This window comes from Vulpes vulpes, chromosome 7 (genome assembly GCF_048418805.1).
Source record: "Vulpes vulpes isolate BD-2025 chromosome 7, VulVul3, whole genome shotgun sequence".
In the NCBI taxonomy this organism is placed as follows: Eukaryota; Metazoa; Chordata; class Mammalia; order Carnivora; family Canidae; genus Vulpes; species Vulpes vulpes.
In genome coordinates this window covers 1,717,844-1,738,392 of record NC_132786.1, presented here as the reverse complement: position 1 = coordinate 1,738,392, position 20,549 = coordinate 1,717,844, and the positions used below count along the sequence as shown (strand labels likewise).

Genomic DNA, 20,549 nt, shown 5'->3' with positions numbered 1-20,549 from the left:
GAAACTAAAAGATATTTGGATGTGTTAGTCTACGTTGGAAAATTTAAAAAGGCAATGCTTCTAGAAATTATGAAATTTATTAATAAGTTTGCAATGCTAAAGAATAATGATATAAAGACAGTTATAGACAGATCACAATTGCTTCTTAGTTTTCACTAGAGACTAAGGTTTCTAAGGATTAAAGATTCTAGTTAATATATGTAATCAAAGCTACTAGAAATAATAAGGGAAACATCTCTGTATGCCAGGAAAGTAGGATGTGTTTTTAGGAAGGGAAGTTATGAGAAATGGAGATAACATTTTTTTTGTTGAAAATATTGTCCTAAAGTGAGGCTGGTTGTTTAAAGAGGAAAAACAGAGGATAAAATTGTAATGTAAGAAAGAGAAAGTTGGGGGTGCCAGGGTGTCTCAGATGGTTAAGACTCTGTCTTCAGCTCAGGTCATGATCTTTGGGTCCTGAGATTGAGCCCTGCAAGGGGCTTCTGGCTCAGCATGGAGTCCCCTTCTTTCTCTCCCTCTTTTTCTCCCTCTGCTTCTCCCCCAGCCTTGTGCCTTTCTCTCTCTCAAATGAATAAATAAGATCTTAAGAAAAAAGTTGTAGGAGGTTTGTGGAAAAGGAAAGAAATTTTATATGTTATCAAACTGGCTAAGATTAAAATAAATTGATTGAAAAATGAGTTTTAATATAAAAACTATACTGATCCAACTAGTTTGGTTTTTTTCTCTATTAAAACAAATTTTCTTAGATAATAGATCTACTCTTAGATAATAGGTCTGTTCTTAACAAGAAATTATAAATAGAGTTTCTTTACTGTCAGTGCAATCTGTCTAAGAAAGATTCTGCATTTTTGTCTTTATTACATTTTGACTACTCAGAAAAACTAAATCTTTATTCAAAAAGAGCTAAGGAGGGATCCCTGGGTGGCGCAGCGGTTCGGCGCCTGCCTTTGGCCCAGGGCGCGATCCTGGAGACCCGGGATCGAATCCCACATCAGGCTCCCGGTGCATGGAGCCTGCTTCTCCCTCTGCCTGTGTCTCTGCCTCTCTCTCTCTCTCTCTGTGACTATCATAAGTAAATAAATAATAATAAAAAATTAAAAAAAAAACAAAAAGAGCTAAGGATTGGGGTGCCTGGGTAGCGTAGCTGGGCATCTGACTCTTGATCTTATCTCAGGTCTTAATCTCAGGGTTGGGTTAGAGTCCCACATTGGGTTCCACGCTGGATATGAAGCCTACTTTAAGAAAAAGCTAAGGTTTTTGCAGGTGTGATCTTCTATAATTGTCCTTAAAAACCTTGTCACTTATGTTAATAGATAATTAAGTATTCTTTTAATTTTTTGTGATCTTTTTTTTGGGGGGGGGGTAGTAAAACAGTCTTACTTTAATCAAGTTCCAGCAAGAGGGCACACTGCTTTGGAAAGCATTGGTCTCAGCAGAAAACACAAGGGTATGTGTAAAAGAATGTTTCTAGAAAATACCAAAGGCACCAAACAGAACCTTAACTTTGCCTTCCAATTCCCCTCGATGCCACTGCATACCCTGGATGGGGAGGCTACTTCGTCCAGCTGACTTTAGGAATGTCATAGTGCTCTGTAAGGGTGTCCAAGTGTCTGTTGAAGTCCTCTACTCTCTGCTTGTGGGTTTTGGATGCTTTCTTTAGGATCCTTTCCATTTGCTGTTTCTCCTGCATCTTCTCGAAGGCCGCCTGGGCCGGGGTTCGCTTGTCCAGGCCGTGCCGCTTCTCCTCCTTGTTCTTTTTGCTTGTTCCCATCGCTTCCAGGAGTTTCGCCTTGTCCTTGTCCTTGTCCTTCTTTATCTTCTTCCGCTTGGTCACACCGAGCTCTGCGACGCCTTTTAGTTTCAGGAGCCCCTTCTGAACCTGCTCGTAGGCCGCCTTGATGCTGCTTGCTTTTTCTTGTGATCTTATTTTAACCAAATATCCAGACCTTCTATATTTATGACAAATTTCCCCAAATTGAATTCAAAATGAAGTATTTTTTACCTGGGATATTTTAAAGGATTGGTTAAATTAATCAGGCTTATTTGATATATAAATTACATGGGAGGCATTGTCAGATAAGTAAAATTTTGCCTTCTTTCTATTGTCTTTGCAATATAAAGATGCATGGCACATGTGGATGAAGTCCAAATTCTGCTTCTGTAAAAAATGGCCCCTTGTTGCCAGACTTTTGCCATCCTTATGTCCTTGTAACATGGCAACAGTCTGCTCCTGAATAAGAAGTTAAGATGAATAAACAGTGGCTGTAAAGTGAAGAACAGCTGGGGTGATGAGAAACCCAAGATAGCCACTTGGGTCTTTGTGGCTCACTGACAAACCCCATTTTTCAGTTTTTGCATTCCTTCACCTGCAAGATGACTCAGACTATAAATAAACATTGATGGGGAGACTTTTACAATATTGCAGGAACAGTGTACCAGCAGTCAGGTCATAATCTTGGAATCCTGTATTCTATAATTCTGGAAAAGCTATTTTTGTTCCCACAAGCCTCAGACCTCCTTCTTCTGAACCCTTTGAACCCCTTGCAGCTGGACTTCAACTATCTCTTTGTGTGTGTGTGTGTTTAAAGACTTTATTTATTCATGAGAGAGAGAGAGAGAGAGAGAGAGAGGCAGAGAGAGGCAGAGAGAGAACACCTAAGCAGGGCCATAGGGGCAGAGGGAGAAGGAGAAGCAGACTCAATGCTGAGCAGGGAGCCCAGGACCCTGAGATCATGACCTGAGCCAAAGGCAGATGCTTAACTGACTGAACCACCCAGAGACCCCCTCTTAGTGTGCATTATCATGATGTTCTTGTTATGGTTTGTATGTTTTCTGGATGGGTTGAAGCTTTCCCCTGCTGATGTCCTTCCCATGGTTTAGAGAATGTGTATCTCACCTGGGATACAGTTTCCACAATCTCCAGTCATGGAGGCTCACTCTCACTTCACTGGACAAATCATACAAATCATAACAAAACCTTGCAAACCCCTTGGAGTTCTCTCAGCTACAATCTTCTGCATACAGGAAGAGAAGTAGGGGACATTGAGGTAGACTGGGTCTGCTCAAGATGATACATCATGACTTCACACTTCAACTAAACATGAAAGCCTTTCTTCTTGCTTTCCTTTACTCTGACATTGGCCTGCGAAGATAACACCCTCATCTTTATCTCCTAGGTCATTCCTAAGCAGTGGTGACCTCTGGAATTTAGAACAACCTTTTATCTCAGGCTAGGAGAAAAAAATCTAATTTTGCCCCTAACTTTCAAAAGCAAAATAAGAGATCTAATTGGTAAACTTCCTTCCCTGAATTTATACTGTCAGGTTAGAAAGATCGAGCAGGAGGTTTTCATGATTCAGGGCTTGCTCCTTTGGCAAGTCCCTACTTCCCTGGTTAGGTATAAATGTAATTGAGGTTATAATGTCATCTTCTCCTTATTTCTTGAAATTATTGCGGAATCTGTCGCTAAAGCAATAGCAGCCCAACAAAGACCCTTAGACTCTCTGGCCAAAGTTGTGCTTGGTAATTAGATAGTCCCTGATTATCTTCTAGCTGAGAAGACGGAGTATTCATCTGCCCTACACTCTGACAATAGAAAATGGCACTTCAATTGATATAGCTCAAACCCTCTTTCCCTTAAAGGTCTACTTGTCACTCAAATGTAGTCTTAGACTTAAAGACAGATGAGGATATAAGACTCCCCACTCTGAGGGACATGATAGACCCAGAGCAGGTACTAATCACTCTGGCAATGTAATGGAACTGAAACCAAAAGATTGATCATTGATGCTTTCTTATCAAGAAAGATCTAGATCGAAGGGAGAAAATGTAAAAGGAGATATCACAATGGAACAAGCAAATTTGGTTACAAGAGTCTCTTTTAAAATAGAGTCAGGTGACGATAAGGGAGGAGGAGTTTATGCATGGCCTTATCAGAAGAACCACGAACTATTTGCCAACTGCAAGCCCTCAGCCTGGACTTAACTCCTTCCTCACCATGATACCTGAATTGTCCCCATGCTTCGATTGCAAGGAGCCAACACAATTTGACAAATTTCAATCTATTCATGTATCACCTCAACCGACCCAATTAACCTAGTTTTAATTCCTCTTTTGTATAATGACCGAGAACTACTCTTATCACCTGTCACTTTTATAACCCTGCCCTCTCTTTGTCTTCTTAGTAACAAAATTTAGGTTTCTACCTGAATCCATGTTTTCCGAATTGCAATTCTATTTGCCCAAATAAAATTGTCTGCTTTAATTTTTCGTTCTTACTTGGTTGACAACATTTTGCTCAAGATTTTATGAGCGACTCCTAGAAAAAAGAAGATGGTGATGGCAGTATAGTGTTTAAAACTTTCCCAAAGCCCTCAGACTGGAGAGAGAGCAACTAGGAGAGAAAAAGAAAAAAGACAACAGACACCTTCAGTAAAATTGGTGACAATGGAAACTCCACGAAACCCAGAACACCAGTGGGTGGGGCTTTATGCCCTAAAAAAAGTAGGATTCTGTGTAACTCAGATTTAGTCTATACAGAAGTTGTATATGAAACAGTCAGAGAAGTACTGATAGCTAAAGAATGTCCCCAGAAATTCTCGCAAAACTCTTGAGTCATCAAAGAGAGCACCTACATCTGAGTGGAAGCCTCAGAAAGCAAATCTGAAAATAATCACTGTAACTGACAAGTGGAGCATCTAATATGTGGGTAAACACAAAAAGCCCATGAGTACTCCCTAAGGGCTGCAGGAAAATCAGCAAGTCTTGTAGTGTAATTCTTTAAAGACCTCAGCAATATCCAGGAAAAATTCACTGCAATAAAAACAGAAACATATTTTGAGGAAAAGGCTGCTGGGAGTAGAGTAAAAGACTGAGAACAAGGGAGAAAAGTGCTCCAGCTGCTGGCAGAATGGACCAAGAGAAAGCAGATCTCAAAATCATGGACATAGCTTCATGGGGAGGTCATACTTTTGGATTTTAATTTATTCATGAGAGACACACACAGAGAGAGGCAGAGACATAGGCAGAGGGAGAAGCAGGCTCCATGCAAGGAGCCTGATGTGTGACTCGATCCTGGGTCTCCAGGATCAGGCCCTGGGCTGAAGTTGGCGCTAAACCACTGAGCCACCCAGGCTGCCCCATACTTTTGGATTCTTGATGGTAACAACAGAGGCCTCCCCCAGTAGTGAGGATAGGAAAACTACTCTGGTTTACTCCCATCCTCTACAAAAATACTAAATACAGAATCCTTCTAAGACAAAAAATACAAGAAAACACATCTTACTTAAATATGCATGACAGAAAAGGGTTGCAATCAAACCGCATAGAGAGATGTTGAAAGGAAAACATGATGAAAATGAAGTGCCTAATATCAACATACACAATAAAATCACACCAGAAAAAAAAATATGATCATTCAACATTTGAAAACTGCAAACTAATATTATAAAACATGCTAGAAATTACATCTTTTTTTACCCTAAGTTATTTTATATGTTTAGTATACTCATAACAAAAATGTATTTTTTTTCCTGTAGCTGGACAAATGGATTATAAAAACCATATAGAAAAATATCTGAGTAGCTAAGGAAACCACTGCAAGAACAGAAATGAGGGGAGCTAGTCTTAAAAGGTTAAAAAAAAGTGAATGACTTACAAATTTAGAAGAAAACTCTCCTATATCCAAACTCTAAAGACAATAATAATAAAAATATGTTTACACACACATTTAGGACATTTAAATTGGATCAGTATTCCTAATTAATGAACAGTGTTTAAAAACTGGAGAAGAGTAGCAACATAATAAGTTACTTAAAAAACTGAATGTTCAGATTAAAAGAAATTAAAATGGCCCTTAAACATGTTAAAAGTTATTCAACCTCTCTCATAAGGGAAATGAAAATTGAAACTAAACTGGGACATTATTTTTCACATTTTAGACTGTAAAAAAAATCTCTCCTATTGGAGATATGAGGAAGCAGAGATTTTCATGCTTTGATGATGGGAATGCAAGATGGTAAACGCCTGTTAAGGGAAATTTGGCACTACCTAGTGAAATCAAATATGCACTTACCTCATTGATCCAGAAATCCCTGTTCCAGGAATCTATCCATAGTTAAATTGGCATTGCAAAAGCATAAGATTATGTGTTCACTGTATAAATTATTCATATTTGCAAAATACGAGGAAAAATCCAAAAGAACCGCTTGACAAAGACTATCTTGCTGGCCCCAGAGCTGAGTCTTGGTTAGTCCGTTCCATAGTTTTATGAAGCCAGCTGCTTTGGGTTGATGGTTAGACCATGACTTGTGTGGACACGAGCCTACTGCCATACTTAATTTGCCAATAAATGTGACCTCTGGACAGAGGTATTGTTGTTTGGTAAATAACTGCAATAGATAAAGTCTTCTGTAAATCTTCATTTTCCAGGAGAAATGTTGTGAGCAAGGAAGGCAAACTTGTGTCATAAATGTCCATTTCTTTTTTTTTTTTTAAGATTTTATTTATTTATTCATGAGAGGCACAGAGAGAGAGAGGCAGAGACATGGGCAGAGGGAGGAACAGGCGTCTCATAAATGTCCATTTCATGGTCAGTTTTGATATCTGGAAGTATGAGTCTTCCTTATTTGTTCTTCTTTTCCAAGATGGTTTTGGCTATTCAATGTCCCTTGTGATTCCAAACAACTGGTGTCCAGTTGTATCATTTGTTGCAAAGATTTTCCTTTGGCCACTGATTTGCCTTTGCTCCTTTGTCAAGGATCAGCTGACCCTGTCTGTGCAAGTGTTATTTCTGGGCTATCGATTCTGTCCTACTGATCTGTTGTTTCATCAATATTACACCGTTTAGTTACCCATAGGTTAATTAATTACCTATAGATTTTTTTTATATGTAGCACTCTTTTCATTTGTGGGTTATGTAGTATTGGGACCAAAGGATTTTTATTCTTATTTGCAAGCTTGGACTTTATTTATTAACTATAGCTCAGGAAAGAATTGAGCATCAGAATAAACCTGGATTAACTCTACCTTAGATTTTTATAACATATAGGTAGTTTAGAAAAATCAGATAAAAGTTGTATTGTGAATTAATAAGATTTTATAAACAATTGGAAATATGCAGATTAATTGGCTAAAACTTTTTTCAATTGACAGATTGATTTTTAGAGCATTTTTATGTTTACAGAAAAATGAGCATAAAGTACAGATTTCCCATGTACCCTCTTAAGCTTCTGCCCTGGTGTTCCCAATGCACTTGTTTTAACTGCTCCAATATTGATACATTATTATTAACTAAGTCCATCGTTTATGTGAAGGTTCACTGTGAGTTGTATATTCTATAGATTTTGATAAATGCATGATGATATGTATCCACCAATGCAGTATCCCACAGATTACTTCAGTGCCCTAAAAACGCTCTATGCTCCAACTGTGTTCATTCCTTCTTCAATGCTCTGTGCGAACTCCCGGTAACCACTGATCTTTCACCGACTTTTTACTATCACTGGTTTTCCCATTTCCAAAATTCTATATTGTTGGAATCATATATAGTCCGATTGATTTCTTTAGCAATGTGCTTATTTTTTCATGGCTTGATGACTCATTTCTCTTTCAGTCATTGGATAATATGCCACTATATACCACTTTGTTTATCCATCCCCTTATTGAACATCTTGGTTGTTTCTGAGTTTTAGTGATTAAGAATAACGCTATTATCAACATTCATGTGCAGGATTTTGTGTGGCTATAAGCCTTGTCAGCATGTAGTATTGGTGTTTTGCATGTTAGCCTTTCTAACGTGTAATGTTATCTCATTGGTCTGTTAATGTGAAATTCCCTAAGGACGTTGGGCATCTTTGTGCATGTTTATGTGCCATCTGTGTACTTTCTTTGATAAGGTATCTGTTCAGATATTTTGCTCAGTTTTAAATTGCATTTATTGATGAATTTGAGTTCTTTGTATTATTTTAGATTGGATACCAGTTCTTTATCAGGTATGCATTGTGCAAAAATTTTCTCCCAGTCTGTGGCTTGTCTTTTCTTTCTCTTAACTGTGTCTCTTTCTTGCAGCAGAAGTTTTTAAATTTTCATGAAGTCCCCCTTAATCCATTTTTTCATTCATGGGTCGTACTTTTGGTGTTGTTTGAAAAAACTCATCGCCAAACCCAGGGCCATCTAAGCTTTCTCTTATGCCGTAACCTGGAAATCTTATAGTTGTGCAGTTACATTTAGGTCTATGACCCATTCTGAGTTGATTTTTGTGAATGGCATAAGACCTGTGTATTTATTTATTTATTTATTTATTTATTTATTTATTTATTTATTATTTATTTATTTATACATAGCTGTCTAGTTCCAGCACCATTTGTTGACAAAAGTATCCTTTATTGATTGCCTTTGTTCCTTATCAAAGGTCAGAGATTAATTCCATTGATCTATTTGTTTATTCTTTTGTGATTATCTCACCATCATGATTACTGTCACTTTAGAATAACTTCTGAAGTCAGGTAATATCAATCTTCTGACTTTGCTTTTCTTCAATAGAAAAGCTATTCTGGCTTTTGGCTATTCTGGGTCTTTTGCTTAGCATATAAACTTTATAATTAGTTTGTTCATATCCACAACATAACTTGCTGGGATTTTGATTAGGATTGTGTTGAATCTACAGGTCAAGTTGGGAAGAATTGATATCTTGATAATTTTGAGTTTTCCTGTCTATGTACATGGAATACTCTTCATTTATTTATATCTTTGACTTCATTCATCAGTTTTGTAATTTTCCTTATATAGATCTTGTACATATTATTCTTGTATATATGTATATTTAAATATTTCAATTTTATGTGCTAATGTAAATATTACTGTTTTAAAAATCAAATTCCAAGTGTTCATTGCTGGTATATAGGAAAGCATTTGACTTCTGTGCCTTAACATTCCATCCTACAACCTTGCCATAATTGCTTATTAGTTCTGGGATGCTTTTATTTGATTCTTTGGGATTTTCTAAATAGTTATGTCATTTGCAAACAAAGTTTCCTTCACAATTGTATGTCTATTATTTCCTTTTCTTTTTTTTTTTTTTATTATTTCCTTTTCTTGTTCTTATTGTATGACCAAGGAGTTCCAGTAAGATGTTGAATAGGAGTCATAAAAGACATTCTTGCCTGATTCTGGATTGAATTAGGGAAGCCTCTAGTTTCTTACCATTAAGTGTTTGTTAGCTGTAGGCTTTTGAAGAGGAGCTTCCTCTACTCCTACTTTGCTGAGGGTTTTTACCATTAATGGGTGTCATAAATGCTTTCTCTGTATCTATATAATACTTTTTCCTCTCTGGCCTGTTTATGTGATAAATTACATTAATTGATTTTTGAATTTTGAACAAGTCTCACATACCTGGAATAAATTCCACTTGGTCATCGTATATAATTTCTTACACATTATTGAATTCAAACTGTTAATATTTTTGCATTAAAATTTGTGAGATATATTGATCTGTATTTTCCTTTCCTTTATTTTTTTTAATAGATTTTATTTATTCATGAGAGACACAGAGAGAGAGGCAGAGACATAGGCAGAGGGAGAAGTAGGCTCCATACAAGAAGCCTGATGAGGGCCTCAATCCCAGGACCTTGGGATCACAATCTGAGCCAAAGGCAGTCCCTCAACTGCTGAGCCCCACCCCCCAGGCATCCCTGTATTTTTTCTTTCTTGTAATGGCTTTGGTTTTGGTATTATGGTAATGCTGACCTCATAGAATATATTAGGAAGTATTTGTTCTGCTTCTATCTTCTGTAAGAGATTGTAGAGAATCAGTACAATTTCTTCAATAAATGTTTGATAGAATTCGCAACTGAAATCATCTAGGTCTAGTGTACCTACTCCAATGGCATCAGCAGTGATGGTCCCTCTTCTGAGATTGGCAATTTGTGTCTTCTCTCTTTTTTTTCTGAGTAAACCATGCTAGGGGTTTATCACTTTCACTGACTTTATTTTAAAGAATCAGCATTTGGTTTCATTGTTTTTCTCTACTGATTTCTTGTCTTCAATTTCATTGATTTCTGCTGTAATTTTTATTATTTCTTTTATTCTATTGATTTTGAATTTAGTTTGCTCTTCTTAAAATTTATTTATTCTATTATTATTATTATTAGTTAATATAATCTCTACTCCCCAACATGAGCCTCAAACTCATGACCCCAAGATCAACAGCTGCATCCTCCAACTGTGTCAGCCAGGTGCCCCAAATCTAATTTGTTCCTTATTCTCTAGTTTCCTAAAGTGGAAGCTTAGATTATTGATTTCAGGTCATTCTTCTTTTCTAACATTTGTGTTCAATGCTATAAATTTCCCTTGAAACACTGCTCTTGCTACATCTCACAAGTTTCAATAAGCTGCATTTTCCTTTTCATTTACTTCGAAGTATCTAAAAATTTCTCTTAAGATTTCTTTGATTTATGTGTTATTTAGAAATGTATTGTTTAATCTCCAAGTACTTGAGAGGTTTTCCAGCTATCTTTCTGTTATTAGTTTCTAGTTTAATTCCATTGTGGTCAGAGAGCATACTTTGTGTAATTTCTATTCATTTAAGATTGTTAAGGTATGTTTTATGGCCCAGAATGTGATTTTTTTTTTTTTAGATTTTAGTTATTTATTTGAGAGAAAGATTGTGAGTGCACAAAAGAGAGAGTATGAGCAGAGAGAGGGGCAGAGGGGGAGAGAGAAGTAAATTCACTACTGGGCAGGGAGTCCAACACAGAACTCAATCCCAGGACCCTAGAATCCTGACCTGAGCTGAAGGCAGATGCTTAACCAACTGAGCCACCCAGGTGCCCCTAGAATGTGATTTCTCTGGGTGAATATTCCATGTGAGCTTGTAAAGTATGTGTACTCTTTTATTTTTAGATTACATAGTCTATAGACATTAATTAGATCCAGGTGTTTGATGATACTGTTCAGATTAATTATATCCTTACTGATTTTCTATCTTCTCCATCTGCTCCATGTTGAAGTCTCCAAATATAATAATGGATTCATATATTTCTCCTTGCAGCTCTATCAGCTTTTACATCATGTATTTTGTGGCTTTTTTTGGTTAAAAACTTTAGTCTAACTGTTGTTAGGTACACACATATCAGGAATTAAGTTTTCTTAAAAAATTGACCCTTCTACCATTATAAAATGCTTTCTTTGCTCTGAAGTCCACTTTGACTGATATAGAATATTTGTGAGAGTATATACATATTAGAAAAAAAATCCAGAAACAACCAAATGCCATTGACAGAAGGATAAATGATTTGTAGTGTATTTACCCAATGGAACAGTACAGCTAAATGAAAATGAGTGAATAACAGCTATACAAAACAACTTGCACAAATCTCATAATAGAATATTGACTGACCAAAACAGTCCTAGAAAACAACAAATAGGGATCCCTGGGTGGCTCAGTGGTTTAGCACCTGCCTTCGGCCCAGGGCATGATCCTGGAGACCTGGGACCAAGTCCCACATCAGGCTCCCTGCGTGGAGCCTGCTTCTCCTTCAGCCTGTCTCTGCTTCTCTCTCTCTCTCTCTCTCTCTCATAAATAAATAAAATCTTAAAAAAAACCAAGTAATAAGATATCTTTTCTATGAAGTTCAAAAGCCATCAGAACTAAAATGTATATTGCTTGGCACAGATATTCTACATTTCATGGATTGTAAAATGCAAGCTGAGGAAAATTTTTTGAAGGAGAAACATTGGAATGACAAACCAGAAATGAATAAAAATAGTTCCCTCTAGTGGAGATGGTGGTAGTTTGGAATCCTGGTGAAAGGTTTTGGAATAAAAGCAAATCCATGAGGATATATTTTTTACATAATTGCCACCTTGAAAATACGTGTTTTTCATGTTTGAAAAAAATAGATCATAAAAGGAAAAAGGGAAACCTTAAAAATAGAAAAAAGGAAACAAATGACTTGAACATATGTCCACTTGATAACATAATCTCAGAGAAAAAAAGAATTATTCCAAGTGAGCTTTGAACACAGAACTCTGTTCATCTTTAATGAGATATAGATTAAGGATTTTTAAGAAATAATGAATTTGGGAACTACAATGAAACTTTTTCCTCTGTTAATAGTTTTATTTTTAGGAGTGATACTGGTATTGTAATTTTGAAAGTATTTTATGTTTATTTTAAGATAAAGCAAATCAGTAAATGTCTTAAAGTTATTAGGAACCAAGATTTTTAGTGTTGAAGAGCTATAGATACAAAATCATGCCAAATCATGTTAAATCTGAGTTGGATATTACCAATATAAATTCAAGTTAAAAATATATACATATATTCTGCACACTGAAAGAATTTAAAAGCAAGACATTCCAGCAGTGAACCTTGCTGGAGCTCAGATTTATGTATTTACGTACTTTTCTCCACTCTAGGGAATTAGGGCTCTTTGGAGAAATGGTTGAATATGGACTGGGGCTGGGAAAGGATAAGGTGGGCTCATCATTTCTGGATGTACCAAAGAGAAGCAAGCATCAAAGACTACTGGGGTGATATCAAAGACACAGAGGGGGGCAGCCCGGGTGGCCCAGCAGTTTAGCACCGCCTTCAGTCCAGGGCGTGATCCTGGAGACCCGGGATCGAGTCCCACGTCGGGCTCCCTGCATGGAGCCTGCTTCTCCCTCTGCCTGTGTCTCTGCCTCTCTCTCTCTCTCTCTCTCTCTCATGAATAAATAAATAAAATCTTAAAACAAAAAAAAAGACACAGAAGTCAGCTTGCTCAAGCTGTCACTGGTAAAATTTGGGGCAATTTGATTATCAAAAAGATTAGTGATTATAAAAACTTTAAAGAAATACAACTTTACAAGTCCAAAGTTACAAAGTTATTAGAAAAAAAAGAGTAGAGGGCGGGGGTGGGTGGGGGTGACTGGGTGATGGGCACTGAGAGGGGCACTTGATGGGATGAGCACTGGGTGTTATATGTTGACAAATTGAACACCAATAAAAAATAAATTTATATAAAAAATAAAAACCACCAAAAAAAAAAAAAAAAAGAAAAAAGAAAAAAAGAGCAGAAAAGATTTACAGATGACCAAGACAATTATTATATAAGATACAACAGAAATTGGTAGTTAAAGAAAGATAATTAAATTCTCATTCTGCCTTTGGCAAGGAGCGACAGTTTATGTCCACTTAATGAGAGATGACTCTTCTTGATGGAGGATGCAGGTGATTCATGTAAGAATTACAATATAACTATTTTGAAACTCCCATTAAATAATCAATTTGGGTGAATATCACAGTGCTTGTGAAACCTCTACTTCCAAATATATTGGGCAACAAGATAATTTGCACTGTGCCAAAATATCACCCCAGGGAGAAGTTTATATCAATGTGATCTAGGAACTACCATTTTTAAAAAAAATATTTTATTTATTTATTTTAGAGACATAGGAGAGAGAGCACAAGTGTGTAAAGGGCAGAGGGGGAGGGAGAGAGACAAGTAGACTCTTCATTGAGCACAGGGCCCGACGTGGGGCTTGATCTCAAGACCCTGAGATCATGACCTGAGCCAAAATCAAGAGTCAGATGCTTAACTGACTGAGCCACCCAGGCACCCCTAGGAACTACCTACCATCTTAATGAAATAATCAAACTTGGCATGTACTAATACATGTTTTGTTTTGTTTAATTTTTTATTTTATATATAGAGAGAGCACAAGCAGGGGAAAAGGGAGATGGAGAAGCAGACTCCCCATTGAGCAGGGAGCCCAATGCAGGGCTCCATCCTAGGACTCCCGGATTATGACCTCAGCTGAAGGCAGACTCTTAACTGGCTAAGCCACCCAGGTGCCCCTCTCATTGTTAAGCAAGGATAAGGGAGAAGTTGTATAATATAATCCCATCTTTTCAGAAAAAAAAATACCCCGTATATACATGTTTACAAATATGAGCATGTGTGTGTGGGGGTATGTGTGTTTGTGTGCATGTGATTGTGTTTGGATAAGCGAGTGTGAACCTGAATAAAGAAATTTACACACAGGTTGTTAATAAGGATACCTGAAAGGCAAGAGAAGGTGATGTTAGTGAGGGAGGAGAAAAAAGAGAAGGGAAAATGATGTATTTTCTAGAAAAGTATAAAATTTTATTATATAAGCTAAACAAAATCTCTAGATCAATGAGATAATGGCAATAATCTAAATTAATTAATTTACCCAATGCCTTGGCTGTTAAATAATTTTAAAATTTAATTTTTCTCAATGTTACATTAAGATTAAATAGAGGCTTGGGAGATATACAAAAGACTCAAATCAGCCTTCCAGATGTCTGAGATGAAGAATTCACTGGATGAAGTTAATAATAGATTAGACATTTCAGAAGAAAAAGTTAGTAAATTCAAAGCCATAGAGGAAGAAACTGTTGAATGTGAAACAGAAAAAAAAAAAGGAATTTTAAAAATAAAAATAAGACTGGTGAGCTGTGGGACATCAGTCACCCTAATATATGGGTAACTGGATTTGTTGATGGAGGGGAGAGAAATGAAACAATAAATAGTTGAAGAAGTAATGGCCAAGCTGTTACAAATTTAAATAAAACTGTGAATCTATATATCCAAGAAGTTTAACAAACTCTAAGCACAATGATAATGAAAGAAAGTATTAACTGGGAGGACATAACAACCCTAAATATTTGTGCATCTACTAAGAGAGCTTCAAAATACATGAGGCAAAAAACTGATAGTCAGCAAAGATAAACTGACAAATCCACAGTTACAGTCTTGGTCTCAAAACCCTTCACTCAGTAATCGACAGAACACTTAGAAAATTGCCAAGGATGATGGCAGACTTGAACAACACTATCGATCAGCCAACTTGACCTAATTAATGTTTACAACAAAAAAGAATGTACATGCTTCTCAAATACACATGGAACATTCACCAAGATGCTATTCATTAAGTGGAGATGAGGCCATACTATGTAGAGTGGATCCTTAATCCATTATGACCGGTGTTCACAGAGAAGAGAAGACACATAGACACATATGATGAAAGAGGAGGAAACCAAGTTGACAAAAATCATGAAGGGCTTTGAATATTTGATTATAAACTCTAACTGACATTTATAGAATACAACATCCAACTATTGCAGAACAGGTGCTTTTCGCGTGTACATGGAACATTCACCAAAATAAGCCATGTCTCAAAAAATCTCAAAAGATTGAAAAACTACACAATATGTTCTCTGACTGCAATGGAATTAAACTAAAAATCAACAACTAAAAGATACCCAGAAATTTCCAACATATTTGGAAATGAAGAGTAACCTGTAGGTAAAAGGAAAATTTACAATGGATCTTAGATGGTATTTGAACTAAACAGTGAACACAAAACATATCAAAATATATAGGATGCTGTTAAAGCAGTATTAATAGGAGAATGTATAACTCTAAGACATTTATTGAAAAGAAGAAAGATCTCAAATTAATGATGCAAGTTTCTTCTCAAGAAGGAGGGTTTTCAGTATTAGAGCAATTGGATGACTGTATGGACAAAGACAACCTTGATCTTTGCCTCACATCATACAGAAAAATTTATTTTGAGATGGATTATAGACCTATAGGTAGAAGGTAGAATTATAAAGCTTTTAGGAATAATAGGACACAAAAAGCACTAACCCTAAATAAAACATTTACAGAATGGACTTAATTGAAACATAAAATTTCTACTTATCACAAGTCACCATTAAGTACATGAAAAGGGAAACCACACAGTAGGAGAAAATAGAAACATTACTTGTTACAATACAATTAATGTATTTGACAAAGGGTTTATACGCAGAATATGAGGATTCCCATATATCAGTAATAAGAAAGATAAACATCCCAATTAAAAATGGACAAAAACTTGAAAAGGAACTTCATAAAGAAATATCCAGATGGTCAGTAAATGTATAAAAAGGTGTGCAACATCACTAATCATTGGGAAATACAAATGAAAACCACCAGTGCACACCCACCAGAACAAATACAATTCAGAAGACTATCAGTGGCGGGGGTGAAGACGTGGAATGCCTGAAACTCTCATATTGCTGATGAGAGTATAAAATGGTAAATTACCTTGGAAAGCTGTTTAAGGATTTCTAATCAAGCTGAACATGTACAGTAATTTCACTCCTCCAAGAGAAATGTGTGCATTTTCACAAAATAGCTTGTACGGGAATGTTTATAGAGCCTTACTTCATAGTAGCCTTCAACAGGAAACAACCCCAAATTCCATCTATAGGTGAATGGATAAACAAATAGTGCTATATACATACAGTGGAATATTACTTAGCACTAAAAGGAACCAAGAATAGATACAATCAATCCTTATTATCTATGGATTCTATGTTTGAGCATTTCCCTATTTGCTGAAATGTATGTGTAAGCCTAAAAGCAATGTGGCACTCATGACCATTCATGGACATGCACAGAGTAGCAAAACCTTTGAATTGCCTGGTATGCAGGTTTCCAGTGAGGATGAATAAAGTCATGCTATCTCTTTCGGTCTCAGCCCTCATGCTATAATCACGTAGTATTTTTGTGGTCTATTTAGTTCTATGTTTGTCATATTTTATGCTTTTTGATGATGATTTCACTGTTCAAAATGGCCCAAGAGTAGTGCTGAAGGTTCCTAAGTGCTTCTAAGTGCAAGAAGACTGGTGTTCCTTTTGTTTTTTAAATATTTTATTTATTTATTCATGAGAGACAGAGAGAGAGAGAGAGACAGAGACAGGCAGAGGGAGAAGCAGGCTCCATGCAGGGAGACTGACGTGGGACTCGATCCCGGGTCTCCAGGATCACACCCTGGGCTGCAGGCTGCGCTCAACCGCTGCGCCACCAGGGCTACCAAGACTGGTGTTCCTTACAGAGAAAATACATGTGTTGGATCAACTTCTTTCAGACACATGGCTCATATAGTGCTGTGGGCAGTGAGTTCAAAGCTAATGAATCAACAATATGTAGTAAATAAGGCATCTTTAAATAGAAACACACATAAGGCAAAGTATTTGTTTTGATTTTGCTTGTTAACCTGTATTAATCAGTTGACATACAGATATAAATATCGGTATGTTTGTTTCTATGTATCGATGAGGTGAGTTAAGGCTGAGACTCACAGGAATCTACTGCTGTATTTCCCCTATAAGCGATTTCCCCCAGAAGCAGTGGCCCAGTATTCACTAATTCAGTGTTTGTGGAGAATTTATAAAACACCATTACTGGGAACAACTAAGGATTAACTACATGCAACAACACGGGTGACACTTATAGACACTGTGAACCATACACAAAAGGGTATGTACTATAGGATTCCATTTATATGATGTGTAAGAATAGCGAATCTAGTGGAAGTTGGAAAAATGATGGTGGAGAAGTACTGATTGGAAATAGTATAAGGACGTTCTTTGGGTTGATGGAAATGTTCATATCCTGACGTGGGAGGTGCAAATTAAGATAGAATGCGAGAACCGGTTCTATTTAATAACTGCTTCCGACCCATCACTTCTAGCTTTGCTAGCTGCCATGTCCTACAGCCACATGGTGGCAGTGTTGTAGAACTGACCAAAATTCTTTTTTTTTTTTTTTTTTTTCTGACCAAAATTCTCCCTGAAACTTAAGTTCCTGTTCTCTCTAGTTCAGATCTTTAGTTTCAGGTTGTCTTCCACTCTCCTTTAAGTGATTTATGGGCTCTTTTGTGACACAGCGTGAACAATATCCTAAGGTGAAGACCTCACATTGGTCAGAGGCAAAGCTGTGGTATGGCAAAAAATATCCTTATAGCCCGTGTTCCTTCCCTGGTCCTTCATGCCACGTCAGCTCCCTTCCTAAGGTCTACTTCTTGGGCACCTGAGGCTCTTAGGCTGTCAGATTCAATGACCTGAGCCTAATTTGCCTTTACTGGGAAAAGGGCACTTACAGGAAAATTCAAAAGATAAAGGCGTATCATTCCCCTGTTATGTAATTTATGTTTCCAGAAGTAAAGTTTGGAAATGGGTTAAATGCTTGTCAATTGGAAATAAAAAGTGCCTTATTCTGTTTAAGCCAGGACAATAGGTACAAAATGGAGTTGCTTATGCTAAGCTCCATATCACCCAAACCAAGATGTAATGTAAGTAGAGTTTTAGGGCTCCCAGAAATGGAACCAGTCAGGAATCAGCTGGCCAGCACTGGTTAGGTAATTTGTCTGATAGACCCCTGCCGTCTCCCAAAGGACAGCAAGCTTGCATAATTAATGGGCTTTTTTGCTTTGTACAACTTCCTTGTTCCTGCTCCATTCTGCCTATGCAAATCTTTCACTTTCTGTTGCCACTTGGAGTTCTTTTGTATTTGCTAAATTGGATGCTGCCCAATTCAATCAGTGTTTGCTTAAATAAAGTCTTAAAGTGTTTAATATGTCTCAGTTTATTTTTTAATGATCCTTTTTCAGTCATCATTAACAAGAATGCACTAGATCTCTGTTGGAGGACTTGGGGGATTTTCAAGGTCTGTTGTTACATAAGAAAAGCAAAATGCAGGGAAGTGTACATAATGCCACAATGATTGAACTCCCCTGTAGGTGTATTTGTATAGGATTATACAGACATAAAGAAAAGTGGGGGCAGCCCGGGTGGCTCAGCGGATTAGCCCCGCCTTCATCCCGGGGCCTGATCCTAGAGACCCAGGATTGAGTCCCACATTGGGCTCCCTGCGTGGAGCCTGCTTCTCCCTCTGCCTGTGTCTCTGCCTCTCTCTCTCTCTCTCTGTGTGTGTGTGTCTCTATGAATAAATAAATAAAATCTTAAAAAGAAAAGAAAAGCGTGGAAAGGTACATACCAGGCTGTTAATACTGTTTACTTGGGATGAGATGGGACTACCAGGAAAATCAGTTAAAAAGACCTTTACCAAAAAGACTCAGGTTAACAACAGCATGGATAATACTTTAATTCTATTTACTTAAATTATATATTCTGTGTGGATGTGTGTGTGTACACACATGTATATATACATCAATCTATGTATAAATAAATCTAGTTTTTCTTTTCTTTTTTTTAAAGATTTTATTTTTATTTATTCATGAGAATACACAGAGAGGAGAGAGAGGCAGAGACACAGGCAGAGGGAGAAGCAGGCTCCACGCAGGAAGCCCGATGTGGGACTCGATCCAGGGTCCCCAGGATCATGCCCTGGGCTGAAGGTGGCGCTAAACTGCTGAGCCACCCGGGCTGCTCAAATCTAGCTTTTCTTATGTTTTCTGCCTTTTATACTATGTCTAGACCTTGCCCACACTAAAATTATAAAAGTATTTTATTACTATTTCTTCTAGATAGCTTTGCTTTATTTTATACTTTTGTTCTTAGTCCATCTGAAATTTATTTCCATATAAGTTGTGTGGTAGGGATTGAATAAAATTTTATTTTCTCAGTCAGTTGCCTGAGAATATATCCTCTAACTTTTTTTTTTTAAGATTTATTTATTTATTCATGAGAGACACAGGCTGAGAGAGAGAGAGAGAGAGAGAGAGAGAGAGAGGCAGGGACAGAGGCAGAGGGAGAAGCAGGCTCCTCACAGGGAGCCTGATGTGGAACTTGACCCTGGATCCCAGGATCACGAGCTGAGCTGAAGGCAGACGCCCAACTGCTGAGCCACCCAGGCGTCCCTATCCTCTAACTTTCTAAAAGGAGCAGTAGTGTATTGGCAGGCTGAGTCTCAGTGGCAAAGCAGTGTTGAGTATGGATTCAGAACATGATTGTGAAGCTGCCTTATGGCACTGGAAGGGTAGGGATCAAGATCTCTGGAGATAGCAATTGTAGGGCAGGGCCAGTGTGACATGTGGCTGTAGCTGCTCGCACCTGTGCGACCCCTATTGTTCATGGAGGCTCCTACCATCTCTGATCTTCCCAAGATGGGAAGAGGTTAACAGATCTTTTTTTTATTATATTTTCAATATTATTTTTACTAGCTTGCTCTCTAGGTCTTTATAGTCCCTTTTCTCAGAAATTGAGAGACAGTGACATGTTTCCTTGGCTTTAGGCAGAGTGGCCCACTTCAGTGGCTATTCTCTATTAGCAAGCAATCATATCTATAGCCAAGGCTCTTATGACTTCCAGCCCTTTCCATCTCACTATCTGGCCAAGGCACACTTCTCAGAAGTCAGAAACAGTAATGCTTACCTCCTCCTTTTGTTTGATTCTTTATCTCAGTGCTCAGAGTTCTCATTACCATTTATTTCAGGATCCCCCAGGGCTGAAAGGACTCCAAAGTCTACCTTATAACATTGGATCTCCTAGAGAGAGATTGCAGATTCTCCCAGATATCTTCTATCCCTCTTTGCTCTACAGGTAAGAGAGAAAAATGACTGTGATACCATTTCTGGCTAAATAACAATAATTTAAAGAAATTCCTGGGAATGTCTTTTGTTATGCCAAAAAGCTGGGACTCTCCTTTGTTATACCAAAGACAGAACAAGAAAAATTAAAAGAAGGAATGTCAAGTGATAGTAAAGATTTGATTTCAGTCCAAACTAGAATCAGAATATAAAACATGTTAAAA

The 20,549-nt window shown here is 37.3% G+C and overlaps 2 protein-coding genes across 2 annotated transcripts in view; both read right to left on the bottom strand.

The window, feature by feature from the left end:
- LOC112912510 (aldo-keto reductase family 1 member D1) overlaps window positions 1-6,308 on the bottom strand; it is a 59,511-nt gene extending 53,203 nt beyond the window's left edge. Inside the window, exon 1 of the mRNA XM_072762785.1 lies at window positions 6,074-6,308. The gene's annotated coding sequence lies outside the window, so the exon portion shown is untranslated. The remainder of the gene's footprint in view (window positions 1-6,073) is intronic.
- LOC112912506 (protein FAM32A-like) lies at window positions 1,460-6,078 on the bottom strand. Its single transcript, XM_072764939.1, has 2 exons — window positions 6,074-6,078; window positions 1,460-1,949 (listed from the first exon to the last, which is right to left on the bottom strand). Exons 1-2 carry the CDS (start codon window positions 6,076-6,078, stop codon window positions 1,553-1,555), a joined length of 402 nt encoding a protein of 133 aa, XP_072621040.1. The 3' UTR covers window positions 1,460-1,552.
- Window positions 6,309-20,549: the final 14,241 nt, after the last annotated feature.